The 23,815-nt window shown below is 42.4% G+C and overlaps 2 protein-coding genes and 1 long non-coding RNA gene across 3 annotated transcripts; 2 read left to right on the top strand and 1 right to left on the bottom strand.

The window, feature by feature from the left end:
• Positions 1–1,767: 1,767 nt before the first annotated feature.
• On the top strand, positions 1,768–3,462 carry BORCS7 (BLOC-1 related complex subunit 7). Its single transcript, XM_075676807.1, has 5 exons — positions 1,768–2,264; positions 2,324–2,386; positions 2,447–2,490; positions 2,764–2,784; positions 2,844–3,462. Exons 1-5 carry the CDS (start codon positions 2,130–2,132, stop codon positions 2,893–2,895), a joined length of 315 nt encoding a protein of 104 aa, XP_075532922.1. The 5' UTR covers positions 1,768–2,129; the 3' UTR covers positions 2,896–3,462.
• On the bottom strand, positions 2,919–23,677 carry LOC142566069 (vesicular integral-membrane protein VIP36). The gene is made up of 9 exons (XM_075676806.1): positions 23,482–23,677; positions 18,662–18,777; positions 16,992–17,106; positions 15,283–15,365; positions 13,738–13,899; positions 8,363–8,477; positions 5,182–5,234; positions 5,019–5,091; positions 2,919–3,460 (listed from the first exon to the last, which is right to left on the bottom strand). Exons 1-9 carry the CDS (start codon positions 23,627–23,629, stop codon positions 3,312–3,314), a joined length of 1,014 nt encoding a protein of 337 aa, XP_075532921.1. The 5' UTR covers positions 23,630–23,677; the 3' UTR covers positions 2,919–3,311.
• Positions 3,621–15,357, top strand: LOC142566071 (uncharacterized). Its single transcript, XR_012824962.1, has 2 exons — positions 3,621–4,496; positions 14,691–15,357. It is a non-coding gene; the product is annotated as an uncharacterized LOC142566071 (long non-coding RNA).
• Positions 23,678–23,815: the final 138 nt, after the last annotated feature.

Raw genomic sequence — 23,815 nt, 5'->3', positions numbered from 1 at the left:
ATTTCTTCACTTGATGGCGCTAGCTTCTTTACAAAAACTCCACTTGAAGCGGCGCGAAAACGGAAACATACGAACTATAATACGGCTGCGTATGCGTGTGTCGTCTGGTTGTGTGGCTGGAATATGCCGCGTTTCGTCGCCAGGGCGGCGTGCAACGCACTCTTTTCGACGCGCCGCCTATCCAGCGCTGGTTCCCCATAGTGAGAAACTCTATGCCTAAGCCAACACCTCCTCTAGAAAGATGTCTGCGGCGTCGCTCGCTTACCCCATAGAGTTTCCTACAAGATTACTAGAGGGAACTCTGGCGCTAGTGTCTACGTGAGCTACAATGGGAGCGGTTGTCCCAGCATGGGAATTATGGGAAGTACATGGATTTGCCTAAACGTTGTTTTTTTGGCTTCAAACGGCTTTGTGACTTTGTAAACTCGTCATTTTCAACAGTTTATTGCGTAATAAATAATTAAATAAACATCATTAAAATTGCCCGACTACAGGATTCGAACACAGGGACTCTAGTACAGAAGTCTGATATTGAAACCATTAAGCCACGGATGCATGTATCGACAAGCGAATGAAACGCACTTATGAATTTATCGCGGGCATGCCAGTGCTTTGAGACGCTTGGTGCGTTTCGATTTGGGCACATAAACAAGCTCAATCATTGCAATTAATAGCAATTGTACGCGTTCCCCGGCGTCTTCTACACTTCGAAGAATATAGATTGCGCTGAAATATACGACAATAAGATTTATATAGCGTAGTATACAAAGCCACAAGAACGTCTGAATCCGCAAGCACGAATATCAGACAAATCCCTGTACTTCCCATCATTCCCATGGTAGGACAACGACTGCAGCGCCAGAGTTCCCTCTAGTAATTTTTGTAGGAAACTCTATGGCTTACCCAAGTACCGCCAACCTGCCCTCCTCCTCCACGCCCCTCTCCCCCTTAGCTTCCGGCGTCAAGCGGAACTTACGTAGCTGCAGCTTCCTGTTCCGAGTGGAAGTGACACTTTGTTTTTTAGCGTTGTTTACTTTCGCGCCGCTGGAGAGGCTTTAATTGCACGAGCTGCGGTTGAAACTGAATGCGAGAGCATCCAAGAACCATCGCCTACTGTAACCAGCGATCTGCTCGTGTTCGCTGCTTCGCGTCAACCTGCGACGGGTTGTGGCACGCGCGACAACGTACAGCGGAATGTAGTGCCTGGGCGCTTGGAGACCACTGCCGTTTTTCGTGCATTTGGACAACAGCGACCTCGAACTACTACTTCAGCGGAATACAACAGCTTGTCCCCTTTGCATTCTTCTTATGGTGATGCCACAGCTCTGCTAAGCACGCGCGGGCGTCTCACCATCGTCTAACAGCAGTCAAAGCAGAAATTCCCGCAGCGCAACTACAGGAAGCGGAAACGCCGGAACCGGAAATTTTTAAATCGGAAATGCCGGAACCGGAAATACCGGAACCGGATTTGGTGTGAGGGGAAAAGGCGTCGCACAACAAAGGTTGTCGCTACTTAAGAAAGCGGCGGTGGCGCGTAGATGCAGGGGTTTTAACCCATTGTAACCGTCGCGCCTTGAGTTGCGATCAGTTGTCAAGAGATGGCGCCACTTACGTCCCTATCCCCCGCCAAGGGGACTGAGGCGGTGTGGTGTCGCGGCGGTAGCGGCGGCCGCGCTGGCCGCGCTGCCATGCGGTGATGTGCGCATATGTTGCAAGCGACCACCGCAACGATCGCTAGCTACCGCCTCGAGTAAAAAGGAGGAAAAGGGGAAAGGTAAGGGCAGCAGGTTTTCGGCGCACGCGGCAGGCATCTTTTTAAAGGAGGCGTTGCCTCAGCGCGGGAGAGCCATGGAGCAGCGCCGTCAGAGCATCACTAGTACACTCTAGCATCTCTATTCTTCCACCGTGCTCTGGAACAGTTGTTAGCGAGGGGTTCAAGATGTTTAATTGTAGTCACTCTTTTTGCCTGCTTTTCTTCTATTGTCTTTAAATCATCGTCATCTCCGTCTGCTAGTGTGGTGGTTTGGTAGTCAAATGCAATAGCTTAAAATAATTATCGCCTAGGTATAACAACACCGCTGCGCTAACGTGGGTGCCCGAAAGATATTTTCGCTACCACCACCAGAAGAATGACCAGTTCTGCATCGAGTGCTCGTGGCCTCTTCGTGGAGTCGAAGGAGCGCCTTTGTGATCGCATACAAGTGAATGTGAACAGCGTTGGGTCACTAGCGAGGCAGGTAGTCAAAGGATCTAAAAGCAGCGAGGTAAGATGCTTCACTTTCGATGTGCATGCAAGGTAGCGAATTTTTTTTTTTTTTTCCAGACACTGATGCATACTGCGAGAAACTTCGCATTACAAGAGCACGCTTTGCACAACTCCGAAGTGGTAAGCTGTGTGTCTTGCCTGTTGCGCACGCAACTCGCCAAATTTTTTTTTTTTTTCCAGAACCTGTGCAAAATGCAAAACCTCGTCACCAACTTGCAACTTCAGTGAGTAAAATTTTTTTTAACGCTTGCTGATACTGTGACAGTGCAACAGCCATCAAGAATGGTCGAACAAAGGGTGTCTCAAGGCACAGCCAACATTTCGAAAAGGGGACTTTGTCAGGCAGGGCAAGACCACTTGTTAGACCACTGTCGTGACCCTCTTTAGAGTGCAGCAGTTAAGAGGCGTAATACAAAACACCACACTGATGCACATTTCTTCCGATGTTGCTACCAATGAAGTTTTCGGCAGTGCCAAATTTCTTTTTTTCATTGCAGGGCGGATGCAATACAAAAGTGGTATGGTCATGGCAGTGTGCACCACATGGGCACATATTCACTCCCCCCCTCTTTTCCAGCGCCCAGCACATCGAAGTTGTTAAGGAAAAACTTCACCAGATGCAGTGCTGATGAAAACTACAGAGCCAAGAAAATAAAAGTTCCAGATTTTATTCACATTTCATCTTCGTGAAAAACACGGATCATGCCCATAACAATGAATGCCCATATGTTCTTGCGTAGCAAGATGCAGCAGTCCCATGTGATGAATGAAACCCAGCTTGGTATAGCTGAATACCAATGCATTCTGTGAATCACAGCCACTTTTATAGATAGCGGCAGTAACACTACATTTTCCCATTCACACCCATAGTCTTGCAACCACTCATGATAGCAATGAAGACATCCTCAACGTTGGCATCATGATGTGTAAAAGTAATAAGAAAATGGATGCCACTATGGAAAAAAAATGAATGGTGAGGCCTCTATACTCCGACTAATGATGACCCTTTCCCCCAATGAATTTCATATTGGCAGCGACCTTGTGATCAGTAGAACCTCTTTCTGGAAGTTTCCTGTTGCTTCTGGAAGAGCACAAAGCCCACTATGACACACAAGACAAGCCCGAGGATAGCGCACAGCACGATGAGGAAGAGCTTGGTTCCAGACAGGGCAGGTGGTGGGTCGTCCACGTGGTCTGCATACAGATACGAATGCATCAGTCGCAAAATTTTTTTTAAAGCCTTGAGAATTTGCAAGTCTTACTGCACACTCGAACTAGGTTGTATGAAATACAGTATTTTCTATGTTGATTCTGGTTGGTCTACTCTGTTCTGGCGTTCACACTACAAATTCTGCCACAAAGCATAAGGGCTTAACTGAAGCTAAAGGCCATACATACACACTCCGTCTACATGTCCGCAAAGGAAATGTGCATTGCTAGTGCAGTGATCAGGTGCAAACGGTAACCTCCCATTATTATCTGCACCTATTTCCAAAATGCAGCTGCTATGACTAAGCAGTCACACTGAGTGATAGAAAACATTCACAAAAAATGTAAACATGGTTGTAGCATTCAATTATGACCTTAGAATATTTCACAACTGGCACGAGCTCGCTGTCATATCATACAAAATGCAATTGGGATCTCGTATTGTACAAATGCAGTTGGATCTGTTTATCATGGCACTTTCACTAGCGTTTTTGTTAGACAAACAATTTGAAATGAAAGTAGCAAAACTCGACATCAACCCAACATTTAGTGGCAGCACCATGCTGCTCTTCCTGCCACTACATTAATAAACACACCACCACCATTCCTAAATGCAATGTTCATATATACACAGTTAATGAAAATGTAATTTGACAACAGTGGTTAAAGTGGAGGCTCTAGCAGCTGGCAGGAAGAATCTGAAACAAGAGAAGCTTGTATGCAGCATAGGTGTAAGGCCAAAATACAACAGAGACTACTGTTTTGTATAGTAGGAATCTGTGTACGTTATCTGTGTGCACTTTATTCAATCTTTACAGTTTCCATTTCTAGGAAGAAAACACTTTGAAGAAGCTGCCTCAATTAATTCGAAAGTAATAGGTCCGCCATTTGCCTGTGCTTCCAAAACCGACTTGTTAGGTGCTGCACCTTACTGTTTTTTGTACATAAGGTTTACCACATCCGTAGTTTTTCATTTCTGCTGGTGCTGGCTGCGACATAGACTCTCTGACCCACCATCTCGGTAAGTGGCATTGTAATTGCACATTTACACTTAACATATCCTTGTGCGTTTTACAAAACCTTATGTCATTCAATTGACATGATTGATTTGTGTCTAAATTGCAGAATGGGCTTTCTTTTACATTGACTGTTTAATAACATTTGTGAAATGTTCTTTATTACCAGAAATTTTTTCACGTCGCCTCGTGTTATTATTTCTTGATCACTAAACAACTTATTATTTGCAAAGAAGCCAGTGATACAATAATCACCAACATATCTTAATTTCATCCACATAAAGCGCCACTCGTTTCACACAGTGAAGAACAAGTTCACAGCATTTCGTGGACTAACGGGAGAGGTGGTATAGGGCTCGTTCAAGAGGGGCTGGGCTGGTTTTACAAACACTTGAATTTGGCACTGAACTGCAGTAAAGTAGTTCCTGACATGCAGGGTGAATTGAGTGGACCTAATGTGTACCACTGCCTTGTATGCCATATCGTGGCTGAAAAATTGCAACACAGAAATTATTTGTCCACCATACCTCTTGGTGGTGCAAAAAATGATGCAGCAGGCACAATCTTTGACCTGTCTTCAGCATCAGCGTCACCCTGTTTCTGCATGAAGGGCAAATTAAATAAGGCTGTAGTTTGAAACCAGTGCAACACAATGTTACAGCTGATTCATAGGTGGAAATGGATACACACCTCACTCGCAACATCAATCTCGTACAGCTTCATGGAAATAATATCGTGGTTATCTGCAAAGGTCACAAAGGTTTTGCAGTCAGTGATGAATACTTTATTTGTGCACTGAAACGATGACTTGAAGCTTGCAATACCGTTCTGCATGTCTTATGAAAACTGAACACAATATGAAATTTTGAAGAAAATGTGCAAGTGCATCACCATTATGTTTGCTGTTTACGTAGTATCTATGCGACCAAATTTAGAAATGTACTGTCAAGGACATGAATGAAAGAGTTACTCTGGCACTACAGCAAAAAGAAATGACACACTGAAAAATTACTCTTCAGCCCACTAACAGCTGCCCCCAATGTTTTTTTTTAAATGCTAGTAATGAATTTTTTATCACCATTTATGAAATTTATTATGAAAGCTGTGTCTATATATCTGCTATTAGGAGCCATCTTTCAATAAATAGCTTTTGAATGTGCTTGGATCAGCAATCAAATGCTACTGCAACACCCTTGTGCTCTTTCCCTCCTTTTTGGCAGTCAAAATGTGCTCGAACCCATGCAGTCCAGCCCACGCACAAACCTGCGTGCTCTATCCGTCATTGCACTGAGTTTTTGTGCCAACATGACTTTCAAAAGATGAAGCACCAACAGAGACAGCACACCAATGAAGAAACATCGATGACAGGACAAAGCGCTTTGTCCTGTCATTTATATTTCTCCATTGGTGTGCTGTCTCTGTTGGCGCTCCATCTTTTGAAAGCTATGAACCAACTAGCCCCACAACGTGTTCTACTCAAACATTACCTCAAGATTGATGATGTGTGTTATTTTGTGGCGCAAGGGCCAGGTTTGGCCAAAGAGCGCCATGACAAATGGTAGCGTTAACGATTTATTATGAAAGATGTGATTTGGCTGTAAAGTGGCCTAAAAATAGTCGCTGTAAAGTGCGTAAAATCTACGTTCTATACTTTGTATCACATGGCTCTTCATTGTGCACCTGTCTAGAAAGCCACAGTATTGCCCCAATAGTACCATTTTGCTCCACCTGATGGTACTACCACCTTATTGTGAAAGATGACATTTCTCTACTACTACTGTGAAAGACACTAATTGGTCATGTCTACATAAATTTAGCCAATGGCAAGTACATAGAAACATACACCGAAAGTTGCAGGTCTTTCAGGAAGCTGAAGGTAAGAGCAGGCAATTTATTAATTGTATGGACACTCTATGCAAATTTTCACCGTCACAGTGATGCTCCGTATATATTCATGTATATGTATGCTATATGTTCACCTATGCCCTATATACAAGGTACACACTATTCTATTCAAACGCCAAAGTTGCTAAGACCAGTCTTATGTTCTTGACTGAACGTTTCCTCAGACTTTTTTAGACCTGCAGCGTGCAAACGAAAGTAATGAAATATTTCATTCACAGTGTATGCCTTTTATCTTAAATCTTCTCAGACTATTAAAAATTGTGAACCAATATTAGTAGTCACAACCTGAAAGTGATGCAATTCCACTAGTGCCACTCTTTATGGGCAATGCAGTGGTGCCTGTGCGATGATGCCATTACATTCCCAACAGGGCATGTTGAAGGATACCAGCAATTTTGACGCACCAGTGTATGTCACGTCCACGTATAGTTCAAACACCGTCCAAGCAGCTCGAGCACAACGCTAAACCTTGTTATCACTGTTACTAATGCTTTGCCCTTGAAGCGAAACTGCCAATTTCTTTTAGTGAAACTGCAAGCTTCCTACAGCAAGTACAGCAACGTTGGTCTCGGATGTTATGGCAGTGTTGTCTAGTAAATGAGCAGGTTCATTTACCATGTTAGAACCCTTAACTACCTATGACGAGGTAACTTATTGCGAGCGTCCTCTGATGCCGATGATGAGTTAACTCGTGAACATTCCGCAATTTTTGCACATGTGTATACATGCAGTTTCTTGTGATTTTGACAAATATAAATGATACGCAATGACTTTTGGTATTCTTTTTTTAATAAGACTAGTAAAAATACAATAGTAGGCATTCGCGGCATCATACTTATAAAAAATTGGCACAAAATATGCAGGACTAAATAAAATTCTCCACTGTTAAAAATTTTGTCAAAATTTGTAATGGCAGTTAAGGTGTCAAAAAATGTTGCAGGGCTGCTTTAATGGTATATGAAGCTTAAGCAATTACTCAATCATGCATTTGTCGCATACACAGATGGCATTGTCACACCATGCATGACATAATCGGAGATAAATTTAGCCTCTCAATTGGCATTCAGAGAGGCATTGCTCAGCAGTACGTTTGTTGATCCAAGTGGGAGTGGTCACATTTGAGAGAGATCACTCAGCCACGGTAGGTATAATTCTTCTACCTCAAACCTGTGCTCATCAGGAGCTATAAGGTATACACGTGTTCAATTTGTTGCAGACATTTCAACCTTCCTTGGCTATGTACCCCTGCGTTTGACACGTAGGGTCCAGAAATAGCATGAAGAGACTCGGGCAGCAAGACATTCAGCCCCTTTGACCATGGTGAAATGTGTCCGTCTCCATAGGGAGCGCAAGCACAGGAGATTGGGGCAAGCAGAGGAGCCCCAACTAGCTACAATGGCAGCGGGCTCGAGTGGTGTAGGGAAGTTTCGGGCACCACCACTATAGGAGGATCATTTGGGCACCCTATTTGTGGGTATTTGGGCACTAGGTAGTGCCCAAATACCCTCTGAAATGCAAATGGGCCTACTACAAATAGGGAGTGAGCATGATTGCAAAATTAGACCGCAAGACCTCCACTAGCTGTAACATAAATTAGGCATGCAAGCTTTCTAATCCCCAAATAAATGCAACTTGTGTATTTGGTTACATAATTTCTACCCTAGTGCCTGTACACCCTCTGCAGCACACACAAGGCATACTCCCGGCACCTGCGTCCCTGATACAGGCTACCCGATTTTTTTCTTTCTCGAGAGGTGACTCGCAATATATTTTGCAACAAAGCTCACAACAGAAACATTTTAAAAGTAAGCAATCCCTTTTAAATATAATTAGCTATTTTGTCCCATGTTTAATTTTTGCATACACAAGTGCTGTAGACACTTCATTTATGAACAAGGACAAATCATAAAGGAAAATACACTTTCTGTATATGAATGTTACTATACACCAATTAAGAAAATGTCACCTGAAAGATCTCCAGTGACTGCAGATGCCCCAAAATAATAATGGGTTGGCAGCTGAACACCCTTCACAGTGAAGCATTCCTTCCAAGCATTTTTCCCTTCTATGTCTGTTGCCACCTGTAGCAGCATACAAAAGAAAATTGATTAAAAATAGGGAACTAACCCAAGAAACACATAGCAGGTTTCATGGTTGCAAAACATTACAATGGTGAGCAAACACAAAAACAGTTAGGATTAACCTTTCTTCAAGTGTACAGACTTGAGAAAGCCATGCCGTGCTCCTTTTGTACATGAGCCACTATGCTTACACGCCAACTGCTTGTGCCATTGTGGAGGCCCACTTTAAACACTAGTATAATAGGGGCATGGCAAAACATAAAAGAAAATCAGCCCTCACGTGGTATTAATAAGGACTTGCAGATGCTGCTCTGACCACACTTAGAATAAATATGTATTCATCACATCAATGCGTATGAGAATTCACACAGCACAAAGCTACGTCAAGCACAACAGCACACAAAACCTTTGAAGGTCATCAGTGGATGCAGCTAAAAACATAAGCGATACCCAGACCAATTCATAGCACCGCTTCAAAGGAACAGCGATAATATGCCAAAGTTGAAGAGACCTCCAAGTTGACGAAAGAAGCCTTTGCCAATTTAAAATAAAATCTCCCTTCCTTTGAAAATGCTATAGCTTGCCTGACTTAGGTTTGCACAACAAAGGTAATAAAAGATGTCCGCAAACACAGAACTGACAAATAGCATGCATTTGAAAAGGTCAATGAATGCTGAGCCCTTGTTTGCATACAAAGACTTCTCAGTGATTATCTTGACAGTATTAGTAGCTACTCAAACCCTAAACTTGAGGAAGACTTGCATGGACAAATCAGATTTAGAGCATACAACAAAACCTGCAATGCTCGTTCAAGTATTTAATGCACAGTGTGAAAAGAAGTAATTGCCTTGTCAGCAGGTTCGCATTAAAGTTTGATTACAACAGCTTGTCTATTTCCTGGATGATGTGAAGAAGCTGTTCAGTTTGCTTTCTGCCTCAAGCTTTTGGGCTACCCAATGTGTGCGACGTCATTTGTAGTCATCTGACAAGGGTAGCTTTCCATTCATTTTTTTCGCTAGTGTCGCCATACTTTAACCCTTTGAGGGTCAATGACGTAAATATATGACGCCGCGAACAAGTTCAAAATCATCATCATCATCATCATCAGCCTGGTTACGCCCACTGCAGGGCAGAGGCCTCTCCCATACTTCTCCAACTACCCCGGTCATGTACTAAATGTGGCCATGTTGTCCCTGCAAATCTCTTCATCTCATCCGCCCACCTAACTTTCTGCCGCCCTCTGCTACGCTTCCCTTCCCTTGGAATCCATTCCGTAACTCTTAATGACCATCGGTTATCTTCCCTCCTCATTACGTGTCCTGCCCATGCCCCCCCCCCCCCCATTTCTTTTTCTTGATTTCAACTAAGACATCATTAACTCACGTTTGTTCCCTCACCCAATCTGCTCTTTTCTTATCCCTTAACGTTACACCTATCATTCTTCTTTCCATAGCTCATTGCGTTGTCCTCAATTTAAGTAGAACCCTTTTCGTAAGCCTCCAGGTTTCTGCCCCGTACATGAGTACTGGTAAGACACAGCTGGTTATAAACTTTTCTCTTGAGGGATGATAGCAACCTGCTGTTCATGATCTGAGAATGCCTGCCAAATGCACCCCAGCCCATTCTTATTCTTCTGATTATTTCAGTCTCATGATCCAGATCCGCAGTCACTACCTGTCCTAAGTAGATGTATTCCCTTATCACTTCCAGTGCCTCACTACCTATTGTAAACTGCTGTTCTCTTCAGAGACTGTTAAACATTAGTTTTCTGCAGATTAATTTTTAGACCCACCCTTCGGCTTTGCCTCTCCAGGTCAGTGAGCATGCATTGCAGTTGGTCCCCTGAGTTACTAAGCAAGGCAATATCAGCGAATCGCAAGTTACTAAGGTATTCTCCATTAACTCTTACCCCCCAATTCTTCCCAATCCAGGTCTCTGAATACCTCCTGTAAACACGCTGTGAATAGCATTGGAGAGATCGTATCACCCTGCCTGACTCCTTTCTTTATTGGGATTTTGTTGCTTTCTTTATGGAGGACTACGGTGGCTGAGGAGCCGCTATAGATATCTTTCAGTATTTTTACATACGGCTTGTCTACACCCTGATTTCGCAATGCCTCCATGACTGCTGAGGTTTCGACTGAATCAAACGCTTTCTCGTAATCAATGAAAGCTATATATAAGGGTTGGTTATATTCCACACATTTTTCTATCACCTGATTGATAGTGTGAATATGGTCTATTGTTGAGTAGCCTTTATGGAATCCTGCCTGGTCCTTTGGTTCACAGAAGTCTAAGGTGTTCCCGATTCTATTTGTGTTTACCTTAGTAAATACTTTGTGGGCAATGGACAGTAAGCTGATCGGTCTATAATTTTTGAAGTCTTTGGTGTCCCCTTTCTTATGGATTAGGATTATGTTAGCGTTTTTCCAAGATTTCGGTACGCTTGAAGTCATGAGGCATTGCGTATACAGATTGGCCAGTTTCTCTAGAACCATCTGCCCACCATCCTTCAACAAATCTGCCGTTACCTGATCCTCCCCAGCTGCCCTCCCCCTTTGCATAGCTCCCAAGGCTTTCTTTACTTCTTCCGGCGTTACCTGTGGGATTTCGAATTCCTCTAGACTATTCTCTTTTCCATTATCGTCGTGGGTGCCACTGGTACTGCATAAATCTCCATAGAACTCCTCAGCCACTTGAACTATCTCATCCATATCAGTAATGATATTGCCGGCTTTGTCTCTTAACACATACATCTGATTCTTGCCAATTCCTAGTAACACATACATCTGATTCTTGCCAATTCCTAGTTTCTTCTTCACTGCTTTTAGGCTTCTTCCGTTCCTGAGAGCATGTTCAATTCTATCCATATTATACTTCCTTATGTCAGCTGTCTCACGCTTGTTGATTAACTTCGAAAGTTCTGCCAGTTCTATTCTAGCTGTAGGGTTAGAGGCTTTCACACATTGGCATTTCTTGATCAGATCTTTCATCTACTGCAATAGCTTACTGGTATCCTGTCTAACGGAGTTACGACCGTCTTCTATTGCATACTATTTAATGATGCCCACAAGATTGTCGTTCATTGCTTTAACACTAAGGTCCCTTTCCTGAGTTAAAGCCAAATACCTGTTCTGTAGCCTGATCTGGAATTCCTCTATTTTCCTTCTTACCGCTAACTCATTGATCGGCTTCTTATGTACCAGTTTCTTCCGTTCCGTCCTCAGGTCTAGGCTAATTCGAGTTGTTACCATCCTATGGTTACTGCAGCGCACCTTGCTGTGCACGTCCACATCTTGTATGATGCCAGGGTTAGTTCAGAGTATGAAGTCTATTTCATTTCTAGTCTCGCCGTTCGGGCTCCTCCACGTCCACTTTCGGCTATCCCGCTTGCGGAAGAAGGTATTCATTATCCGCATATTATTCTGTTCCGCAAACTCTACTAATAACTCTCCCCTGCTATTCCTAGTGTCTATGCCATATTCTCCCACTGCCTTGCCTCCAGCCTGCTTCTTGCCTACCTTGGCATTGAAGTCGCCCTTCCAAAATGGTCGATGCCATATATTTACGGCGCCGTCTGTACGTTTAAAATGTTCGCCAATTTCCTAACATTCTTTTCTGGCATGTACTGCCACTATGTGGGAATACAGGGATATTTTTTTCTTGTGCCGCCCTTTCTCGGTTTTCGTTGTACGGTTTCTTTTAGAGCTAGTTTGCTCCAGCGCATCTATATACTACCGCTCGCGCATTGACGCGAGTGCAGGCGGGCGGCGGTTTGGGTTTTGTTCCGCGGGCGGTTTCGGCTTCTTGTGCAGACAAAACTGGCGGCTATCTTGATACTAATCGCTCAAAGGGCGACCGCCTCTTTCTCGCTCGTTTAGTGCTCACAGGGGTGTGAACAGGAAGGATGCCGCTGTGCATGCGTTTTCTTTTTTCTTTTTTTGGCGACTCGCAAAAACTAACTGCCTCTGGTTGGCGATAAGATGAAGATTAGCGGAAGTTTGTCACACGTTTTGCTTCCTTGATGGGCACACAACTACAGTTTTTCTTGAGTGCGCTCACCTACGCAGTTTGATTACGCTATGGACGTAAATATTAGTGTAAGAGCAGAAACCTTTGACACTTGCGAAATATTCTAGTGTGTGCATTTTCTAAGCCTTATGTGTATAACAATGCATCAAATTCTTATTTCTTATAAGTTTGTTTCCTTTCTTTATTGTTGTTATTCAGGAATAAACAGTACATATATACCAACGCAAAATATTTTTTTCCTACTTTATGGTCACCCTAGAAAAATTACGGTAAATTTTTTTCGACATAGGTCCTTCAGAAGAATTGGCATCTCCAATAAAAAAAAATCGACACTGGGCAGTCGCATATGGTGAAAAAAATCGACCCTCAAAGGGTTAAGCCCAACACAGCACATACAGCATTTGTTCGCATTATCTGAGGATCAAATTAAAGGATGCATTCGAATATTGTATTCATATAGGTTATGAGAATTCAATTCTGTGGTCCCTGCCTATGCTCAAAAGTGAACATTACATAGTCTTGCAAGACTGATATGCACAGCAAAGCAGATGTGAGAATCCAATCAGAAGTGTGATCAAGATCCTCATCACTGCTTTCTAGGGGTGTGTTGATAGTGATTTTGAGACCATGTAAATACGAATCGTATAGCGCCAAAAGCAGATCAAATCAAATATTTCTCAAATAGTTTTCAAATAATGAATAGCCATTATCACAATTAATATAAACAATGTTCACATCTAAGTATCCTTAAAGCTAGCAAGTTCCTGCCGTTACATAGCACATTATGAAGCGTTGTTTATTGAAAGCACAAATGGAGCATTAGTGGAAACCAGTTTCTTCGCAATCACAGAGCTCTCCAGAGAACAAGAATTATCGCTCTAAAGCCTGTAAAGTATGGATACCCTACATAAGTGACATAGCCTGCTTCACTGCGCAAGCTTTGATGCTTTATGTATATACTATGCCAGTGGGAGTGAAAATATCCCATATGTTTGCTTCAATTTCATGTTTATTTGGGCACAGTTGACATTTTGAAATATTCGAAAAATATTTGAAAAAATATTCACATTTACGAGCAGTGACTATTCGATTCGAAGGTTTCGAACATTCACACACCCCTACTGCTTTCACTCTGTTTAGCTTTTCTCAACTGTACAACACTCATCTACGTGACACCGTCTAGGCAGTTTACACGCAGCAGTAATGCATTGCAGAAGGAGGCACTTACTGTCAGAATGTCATTTTCATAGCGGATGACAACATGAGTATCATGATCAACATTTCTAAATTTGGCCTCGCATCCAGCTAGTTCAGTGTGGGTGCCATCCCGGTCATGGTCGTATGACAACGATCCATTGTTGACCATTGCAGAAATGTAGGGGTGACCATGCTGCAGAAGAAGTGAGAAATAATCACATGTCAGACTGCCACACAGAAAAGACAAAAACATTATTGCCCCAAAAAAACGAATATCATATCAGAATTACCAATATCATATCAGAATTTAAATTCAAGACTTGTTTATGCTTTCAGTACTAACACGCTAAGTTATGCCACTACTGCATCCTAATTTTGACTTAAAACTACTACTTCCTATCAGTGTTCTCTGAAAGACAGATTCAAAGGTCCTTCAAGTGTGCTAAACAAAGACAGGGTTGCAAATTTTTGATTTTAAGATAAATTGTACTGAAATATGTCTCGTCAACAGTCATAATTCACAAATGCAGCACAGAAACAGAAATATACTTCATACTAATGTAGTGAAATGGGCGATCTCTGCAATGAACTAGGATATATGCTATCATGATCAGTGTGCCGGCATCATGTTACACCCTAAAAAACTAAACCACCAATTTATATGGTAATGTTTCCAATGAAGCATCATAACATTAAAGACTACAGTTTTCACTTATTCTAGTTCATGGCATGACCTAATGTGAAACAAAGAAGCAAATGAAGTTTCCTTGAAATATGTTTTACAATAATATTGTTGTGTTTGCGTAAGAATTTCTAAAAATTAGGTTTTGAGAAAAAAGTTTTTCAAACACCATACACCTAGGCATTCACCAGCATTTGAAACTAGGCAGAAACAATTCCTTCTGCAGCGCGTTCTTGAATGTCTGGGGAAGCTTAAAATGTTAAAAAGTAATACTAATAAATTAAAATAATTTTTTTTTTCAGGAAACAGGAAGACTTTCAGAAGATGGTGCCATACCTTAACATGAGGTGAAATAACTTGGTTAATCACTAGCCTTCAAAGTTATTCAGCTGTATTCATTTAGATGCACAAGCTCTAAAAATTGAACACTGCACATCCTGCATGAGATGATTCTTTGAACAAATGCTACTGACCTAAAATCAAGGCCATGGTGCAAGTGGCACTTGCAAAGCTACCTCGAACCAATAAACCAAATTGAAGAAAATGATGCACAAGCAGACCTTCAGAAAAGTAATCAACTGTATGACTCCAATTAACAGATGTCGTGTAACAAAGTTGTACCAAGCACAATTTCCGGCAAGCAACATTCATAGCTCTGACTTCAGAATGCTATTAAACTGCTCAAAACAGGCACAGCTGTAAGAATTAAAGCACATCTTCAGTCATGTCTGATGAAGTCACTTCCATGAAAGTTATAAAACATTCAGGAAAAGCCTCATTCCAAATTTCTATCATGCATATCAACAACGTATTAGTGAGGTCTAATTCAATTTCCAGCTCCAAATACAGCCTCACGAAGTGCACTCTCACAAGTAGCGACAGAAGAATGCTTACATTATGTGGGCCATTTTGGTTGGCATATGTGTCAAAAAATATTCCCAAACCAGAAAACTGATCTTTGCTACCAAATACCGGTCCTGAAATAAAACAAGAATCCACTTAGTCAAAGGTGACACAGAACTGAAAAGAATTGAAAGCACTTGCAATTGAAAGCAATTGAAAGCAAGTAGATATGAAATAGGAAAACACACAATAGTGGTAGAGAGATAGAAATATGTCAAAAGTTGCATGGCTATATTTTCTTTTAAACTTCAACCCCATTGGCATCAAGGCATTCACAATGAGCCAGGTCTTGAGCATGGCAAAAGATGGGACTAAGGCAGCCGGGAGGAGGAGGAAAAATAAGACAAGGTAATTCACTAGAATATGTCGGTGTATCTGTTCCCTTGGAGGAGGACATTTGCTGCCGCATTCTTGACCTGTCAATGGCTATAGTACCATTGTGAACCTTGGGAATACAGGCAAGTTATTTCTCACCAGTTTTTGCACAACTCTTATTGAACAAGTGCAAGGAGCTGCAATCAGTCTTATTTCTACTTGAATGCAAAAGGATGTGCAAGCGTCTTTGCTGCTGTAAACCTTTAAATGACAATGCACTCTGAGCAAACTACTTAGAGGTTAATTTGTTTGTTTACAGTCTGTGATCCTTAGAACTATTAAAATTAATGTATTCACAGTGCGACACACAGTGTGCAGTGCTGTGGACTTAACCATTATGAGCAAAAGAGTGTTCAACACAAAAAATGCCAACCTAAACGCGCCTAAATGAAATAAGCAATAAAAATCAATTACAACTAAAAAAACTTACATCTTAAATTTTATTACTTAATCTACTGTCACCCAATGTGCAATGCAAACAGTGCCTAATCATCTAAATGCTTGTCATAAGGTCAATACTATGCACTTAGTTGCACATCAGTATACATATTTTTCATGGCAAAATATTTACAATAGTACCGTAAATGCCACATATAAGGCCACATATAATACGAGGAGAGATTTGAGGATAGCAAAAAGGCGAAAAAAGAAGTTTCATTCATGTATTACGAGTGAGGCAAACTTGGCAAAAACACTGACATTGGACTTCTCACTTCAATCGTCATCTTCGGTTGCACTGTCTTTGGACAGTTTCTTGTCCAAGAACTCTTCCCAGAGATAGTAATCTTCTGTGTCGTTGAGCGCATTCGAAATACTGCACTTCTTAAAAGTGCGACACACAAGGTTCTCCTTGATGCTCACCTATGCATCTGCAATCCATTTACACAACATGGCTGGCAATGCCCGCTTCAGCCTTTGAGGATGATGGTAGCCATGCAGAAATAATGAAACCAAACCTTCAAGCCAGATTATTTGGATCCGCATATAGTTCAAGGCAGAAATTAGGGATGCTAATAATTGAAAAGATCTGTATTAAATGCAGGATCTTATGGTAAGTACTAATTACTTAGGAATTGTTGCAAGTAGGTTTTATTCTAGATATCCGAGTGTGCTAATCGATCTGACTGCTCAGGCAACATCAACTAATTGCTTGCTTGACGGACTGTCGTGCACGGATTTGCATGTGCATGCGAGGAACCTGTCACCAAGACTTAGTTTTATCTTGAAGTACATATTTGTAGCCACTGAGAAGTCTGTCAAGCTGTGCAGTGGGATTAGCTTGAAAATTAAGAATGCTGATATTTTTTCCCAAACAGTGCACTTACCCAATTCCAAAGCTTCTTTTGCATACCACACGGCAAAACCATCACCATACAGCTCCTTTCCAGTGCCATGGACTCTGAAGTGTACATGCATTTCCCAATTTTTGGACTTGCATGGCTAGAAAAGAATGTGTAACAAAAGTCAGAGCAAGCTGTGCAAGCTTCAATAGCTTTCAGCCATGTACTTAAAGCTGAGCATGAGCAGTGACGAATTATTGGTACAGTTGGTTCCCATTAATTCGACCTGACTTAAAGACATTTTGCTTGATTCAAATGCACTGAAAAGTCCCAGCAAGAAACCAAACATTGCTACTGAAGAAAAAGTCATTTAATTCGAATGCAAAATAGTTATTTCAACCTTCCCTCTCGCCACATTTGGCTCTTAGCACTCACTAAAAGCTTGAAAACAAGAAATTCAGCAGACAGCGCTACTGCCTCACCAGGCAATGACAGTGAAAGCAGCAACCCTTCCTGCAGTGATGACGTTTTGCACTGTGCCCTAGACAATGTCTTCTTTTAGGATTTTGTCGGCACCAATGACAGTGTTGAGGGACTGTAGGCTGCTGATCGACGATTACACATACAATTACTGTAATAGTGCATTGAAGTAGTCTGTCAGCAACTACAAACTACATCAAGCAATAAAAAAGGTTTGAACTTGTTCATTTTGCCACCGTTTGTTAATTTGACCTTTTGGATAATTCGATCAAATGTTGTGCTCCCATGAGGGTCGAATTAATGCGAGTCCACTGTATTAACTCTCTGCTCTCTCATGACAATATGCCCACTTTATGCCTTGAAAAGAATTAATTTGATGTAATTAGACCTAAAACATGAAAAGAGGAGTAAGGATAAAAAGGTATGCAAGAGAGTTATGTTTGCATCATGCTATAAAACTATCCTCGACTCGAAGCCCTTCCTCCACTCCACCGATCTGAGCACAGTGCCACCCTTTGATTGGAGAAGAAACTACCCCCGTATTCAACATCATCCCTCCACCTCGACTCAAGAATGTTGATGGAAGCGCCGCTCCTCGACAGAAGTAGTCACTACACCTCACAGGCGTTCCTTGAGAAACGCAGCATTATCTTTTCTTTTTGAGGGGTGGAGGACTTCGAATTAAGGATGGTTTGAGAATACGGGAGTATATTTCTCAAGAATTACCGTGGAGTGTCAATAAAGCGCAGTGACCCCTTCTGTCAGGATGTGGCACTGCTATTCACTATCTTCAGTAGAGGTGAAGCCTGGGCTATGGGGAAGTTGAAGAGTCCAGATTCATTTTAACCACCTAGGTTTCTTGAATGTTCACAGAATTGGAGCACATGAGTATTTCACCTTCCTAAATCAAAACCGTGACTTAAATTCTTGGCAGGGCAACAACACCATAGCCACTGCAGTAACTACCCATCATAGGCAACACTTCAATTAAATAACGTTAATTTATCAGCTCCACACTTTGCACTTCTAGCCAGATTTCTATGAACTTCTTGACATTATGTTTGCAAACTTTTGCAGAATTTTTCATATGCAAGTCTGTTCATATAACACTGTCATTAACGTCTTGGAAAAAGTTGCTGCCAAAGTCACTATCCTTATATTTCAAAATCTACATGGTATCCATGTATTGTCATATATGAATGGTAAACCAGACAGAAAAAGCAGGTGCCACCCACCAAGTTGTTCCATATTGCACCCTTTGCACTTTGCTGATCGGGTGTTAGTCGAATATATGAACTGGTCACCATTGTGTGACCTAAAAAATCCCAATTTGGAATAGTCATACCTGCCCCTGCAAGGAAAGAACAAAAATGCTGTCATCATGCCTGCCAACCATGCTTAGACACAAGCACAGCAAGAACATTTTGAAAATATGTGGTACAGTTGTGTCATCAAGGAGAGATGAGGATCAAAGTGGAAATCTGGGGCAGGGCAGCCAGTCCTTGGGGTTGAGTACTGGTGGGCGTTATGATGTGATGCATGCTGGGGGCTATTATAGGCCTATTGCTGCCTCAGGTGCCATAAATCCTGTTGATTTATCAATTAAAAAACATTTGGCCCTCTTTGGCCATCCATGGCCCTTGCACCATAAAACCCCATTAATTATCAATGAAAAAAGGAAGCCCTTGAGAAACCAAATTCCTTCAGCAACGAAATTTTAGACCTCATAAAAAGCCTAGTTTCAGATAGTCTAGGTATAGAGCAGCCTCTGTGTAAAACTTTGTTTGAAGTACAAGTGAATGCAGTATTAAAACTTGCAAAAGTAGACATATTGTTACCAAAACTGGAGGAAAAAAAAAAACGCCACTACCACCTTTCTTCAGAAGTGATGCATAAACTGTAACTTTGTGAGGGCCAACGCGGTTGCTCAGCATGACCTCCATATTAGGCGGTGCCTGTGACTTTCTGCAGTTCGCTGATAAATATTGGAGGCAACATGCTGGAATTTATGCCATATCCACTAACCACAAGGTGCACCCGTCATCTGCTTAGGTACTGCTTAAAGAATGCTAATAAGAAAATTAGCCTAACAACCTTGCTGCTTCACCAAGGGCCCTATAACATGAAACTATTTCAACATTCCAATCTCCTGACGTCAAATTTGCGTAACCACCGACGCAAGCACCCGGCGGTAACCCGCAGAGTTGTCTGAAGAGACCAATCAAACGCTCTCCTCATTTAGAGGAGGTCACTTTTGTAGGCTTTAAAAACGAATAACATTGCCTACACTGAGCGGCTTGTGTTATCTAATTGGCTCACAAGAGGCGAGGAGCACGCTCAAGTGGAGAGGGATTCGATGGGGCCGAGCCAAAAATCAATAACCGGATGAAGAGTGTGGTGCCGGCATCTGGTCGAAAATCGTGGCGGCATGCAACAGAAGGTTAAGAATGCTGCTAAAATGGATACTCAGCGAAGAAGAGTTGGCAGAGCAAGGTCGTAAACATGCCGAAAGTGCTCAAAAATGGTACATGGCCACGCGAAAAGTTTTATTGTATGCAAATAAACCCATTCTCTCTGACAGGTGCAAGTAGCCAGCGCCTGAGCGATCGGCGGCAGCCATCTTTTATTCCTTTCCGAACCAGCCTGCGGCTATACAGGAAAAAAAATCAGTTTCGTTTGGCATATTAATGCACCTTTAACACGTACACGTCATTATGACATGGTGAGTTTTTGTGACGTCGCATGACAGACAGGTGAAGTGGGTGCACCCCTAAAACTTTTGACCAATAGCCGAGGTCTACTGGCGAAAAGGCGTCGAATCAAAAATAACTATTTTCATTTTGTTCGGTCCAATCATGCATAATCAGCGCGTACACGTCATATCAGATGGGGAGCTATCACAGTTTTCGTGATGCCGCATGAAAGATAGACGAAGTGGGGGCAGTCCAAAAAAGTTTGTGACCAATCGTGGAGGGCTGATTGCAGAACTGGAATAGCTTTACGTTATAGCGCCCCAAGATTATGCAATTAAATTCAACAATAAAATTGTGGGGTTTAACCTCCACATTGGATTATGAGGGTCACTGCAGTGAAAGGCTACAGATTAAGGCTGACTACTTAGGGTTCTTTATCGTGCACCCAAAGCACAGCACACAAGCATTCCATCTCCAATTGAATGCGGCTGCCGTGGCTAGGAATCCGATCACCACCTTGTGCTCAGCAGCACGTCACAGCCAGTTGGCCACCATGGCAAGCTTGCTCCAATAGCACATAATATTAAGCCGAACCTTGCTATAACAACTTAAAGTTGCATACGACATGAAGATACCTTTATAATAGCTGACATTCATTATATGCATACACACTGATATCAGTGAAATAAATTCACGATCAGGTCTATGTGAAAAATAAGCAAGCCTAATGTCTTCGACAGGTCAGTGAAAGGTCTCCTGTGGATTTTGATTGCCCATCAGTGGCTTGCCATGCTGTTGCATGGCATGGGAACAATGCTAAATTAGTCAAATGCACTTTTAATCGTTGCCAATAGGCAACCATGCAATCGGTGTCATCACACATGACCAGCCCATTGGCTTGCCACCCGCAGTCCAAGCCAAGCTGCTGGCAAAATGCACATAAGCGACAATAATGTGCCATTCGGGGTTGCAGCTGGTGAGCACAGTTGTGAACCGATTTTTCCAACATGGACAGGGCTGCACACACATCCAAACTCCGTTACTATGGCCATCAGTCAAGCCTGTGCATGCGATATCATGCTTGCGTTACTGATGAGGTCTACTGATGAAAAAATGTTGACGGCAAACTTCCTGCAACGGCTTGTTGCCAACCACTTCGCCGGCCGTCAGCAAATATTTGTCGCAGCTGTATTTGGAGCATCACGGAGGATAGAGCATGGCGAGCGACTTTTTAAAGGGCAACTCGGGCAATTTTGATTGGCGAAAGAATCTGAATAAAATTTGTATAATTTTCCTGGAGACTTTGGTCGTGTGTACCAAATGGTAATATTTGCAATTAATTTCAGATAATCGTGTGCATACTTGCAGTTTGTGCTCTTAGATGGTTTTGATAGCCACCCTGTGCTTGCTGCTCATGATATTAGCACAGCAGCAGCAACAATGGGGCCGACATCTTGGGAACCTGTATTTAATCATTATTTGTAGAACTCATATTGTCATGAGCAACTGCATTCAGATTATCTGCTGGCAAAAAGGTTTCGGCAGCAATGTTGCCTTTGTAATGCAACCTGACGACAAGCCGCTTGGTTTCTTCAATTCAGTTTTGGCTTTGATATGGCACTTATTTCTGCATTTTTGTACATCATTTTACATGTGACAGGAGACACAGAAATCTAAAGCAACCATTTCTCTGACATGATGAAAAAAGTGCAGGAGTTGGCCTTAAAACAGTCAGCTCCCACTGCACACATGTATTTCTTTTGCCACTGAATAGTGCATGATACAGCATTTAAGTAGACTCGAACTAATCCTGAAAATGTAGCTTACAGAGTGGCAGAGCAGGAGTGTTTTAACAGAACAACACAACCAGTACATGGGTGCTACTATGGGCACATGAGAATGAGCAGAACAAAAGCAGATTGTGCATGGGATTTATAATTGCAGATCATAATCTTTACTATAACATAAAACTGCAAGCTACAGTGCTTCAATTTTTGCACAAAACAAGGTGCCATTCTGCTCTCGTGCAGCCACTTGCTGCGGTTTTCGTTATTATACATATACTTGCTCACATCGATATATGTCGTGCCAATACGCAAAATGCATCACAGAAAAATTCAACATGTGTGCATAGCAGCCATTATTTGAACCACTTTTCATATATTTAATATACCATATCAGCCAGACTTCACACAAAGTAAACACGTTCACTCGGCGATGGAATCGAAAGGTGAATTCGCAACGCCGCACTTTAGCAAGCTGTGTTCAGAGATGTAGCCGTTAACAATAGGCGACCATGCATCCAAATGATTTACTGGTCGGAACAAGCGTTCTTTAAAATTTCTGATCCTAAGACGCGCTCTTCACAATAAAAAGGATCGAAAAGCTTTGCCAAAGTGAACACACTGTATGCTTCTGTGACAACTGCCTATTCAGCAATCGAAGGCCGCCGCAGCTCGCTCCTAACGCAGGTGTTTTCAACACGCACAAGTCGCGCACGCTGACGTGTGTACAAACGTTTACAACACGTATCACGTAGCGCATGTAATTTGGATCACATTAAAAGCCGCGATGTCGCGCCCGCTACAGCCTGGAACGGGTGCCGTAGATTCTGATACCGTCCAGTCTCCTGAAAAATACACGTATTGGTGGACGACGCACGCGCAGCACAAGGAAGCAATGAGAGAAAGCTTGCGTGAAAAACACTGCAGCGCCGTTCTTCTCCCGTAGTTTCTCAAAGAAGAGCGACCATTTGCTCCTTATCAAAAGCGACTTAAGCAAGTTGAATAAAAGTAAACTGATCAAATCGGTGGAAAAAATATTAAATTGCACTCACTGAAGCAGAACTGAACACGTCATTTACAGAGCCACATGTGTAGCACGCGACAGAATTTCAAACAACTTTCGACGTTTACCGGCAAAGCACCTGTGCTACGAAAGTAGCACGGGAGCTTTGTCTGCGGCGTTTCCTTAAATGACATTACTGTTTCAAAGGCATCAAGTTAAGGAAATCACCACTATGGTCACCATTTTCAGGACATCGGTCCTAGTAAGTTGAAATATTGCGAAAGCTCGGGAGATATACAGCGAATTCGGCTCCACCCCTATGTCATTGACCGGCTATCTCAAGAAAAAAAAAAAAAGTTCCTATGTGGAGGACCTCAGCGCTGTGATCACATAAACGTTCCCTGCGTTTGCAAACTTCCATCAGGAAGCAACATATTTACGAGTCAACCAGCAGCGAAGCGTGCCAATCGCCAGGCCTCCAAAAGTCCGGCGTATCCGCCGGGTAAAAAAGTTCGTGAGCCTTCCAGCAACGCTGCCAACTGCGTAGGAGCATGTAGTCATGCAGCAATGCATACCTTGGTAAGGTTTTACCAGTGAATGTTCTTTCTTCATGTAGTCTTTCGTGTTCCATTCCGCTGCGGCAAACAAATTTGTTTTCACTTCAAATAGTATTCCAAAAAGGAATAAGCACAGTAACCGCCACATTATCTCCAGAGGCACCATGATGAACGATAGGCTCCGACTTGACTTGGCACTTGCCCCACCAGCCAACTAGAGTTACCCACCCGACCAATAGGTGGCGTCCAAATCCACATCCCATAGGGTGGCGTCCTCTGGATATAAAATGCAGATCTTAAAGGCTAGGCTCGGATTCTGCTGCATTTAGCTTTGCGACCCGATCTGAGTGGC

Source organism: Dermacentor variabilis, unplaced genomic scaffold (assembly GCF_050947875.1).
Source record: "Dermacentor variabilis isolate Ectoservices unplaced genomic scaffold, ASM5094787v1 scaffold_12, whole genome shotgun sequence".
NCBI lineage: Eukaryota > Metazoa > Arthropoda > Arachnida > Ixodida > Ixodidae > Dermacentor > Dermacentor variabilis.
The sequence above is the reverse complement of the archived record's forward strand: the minus strand, read 5'-3'. Positions and strand labels throughout refer to the sequence as shown.

What these genes read in the sequence shown, in the direction of transcription:
- BORCS7 (XM_075676807.1), top strand. Translation starts at nt 2,130, where the DNA reads ATGACCAGTTCTGCATCGAGTGCTCGTGGCCTCTTCGTGGAGTCGAAG. An exon ending in AAGGATCTAAAAGCAGCGAG is followed by an intron (nt 2,265 to 2,323) that starts GTAAGATGCTTC and finishes TTTTTTTTCCAG; the next exon opens with ACACTGATGCATACTGCGAG. An exon ending in GTCACCAACTTGCAACTTCA is followed by an intron (nt 2,491 to 2,763) that starts GTGAGTAAAATT and finishes TTTTCATTGCAG; the next exon opens with GGCGGATGCAATACAAAAGT.
- LOC142566069 (XM_075676806.1), bottom strand. Translation starts at nt 23,629, where the DNA reads ATGGTGCCTCTGGAGATAATGTGGCGGTTACTGTGCTTATTCCTTTTT. An exon ending in ACTGGTAAAACCTTACCAAG is followed by an intron (nt 18,778 to 23,481) that starts GTATGCATTGCT and finishes CTTTCCTTGCAG; the next exon opens with GGGCAGGTATGACTATTCCA. An exon ending in GTGCAATATGGAACAACTTG is followed by an intron (nt 17,107 to 18,661) that starts GTGGGTGGCACC and finishes ATTCTTTTCTAG; the next exon opens with CCATGCAAGTCCAAAAATTG.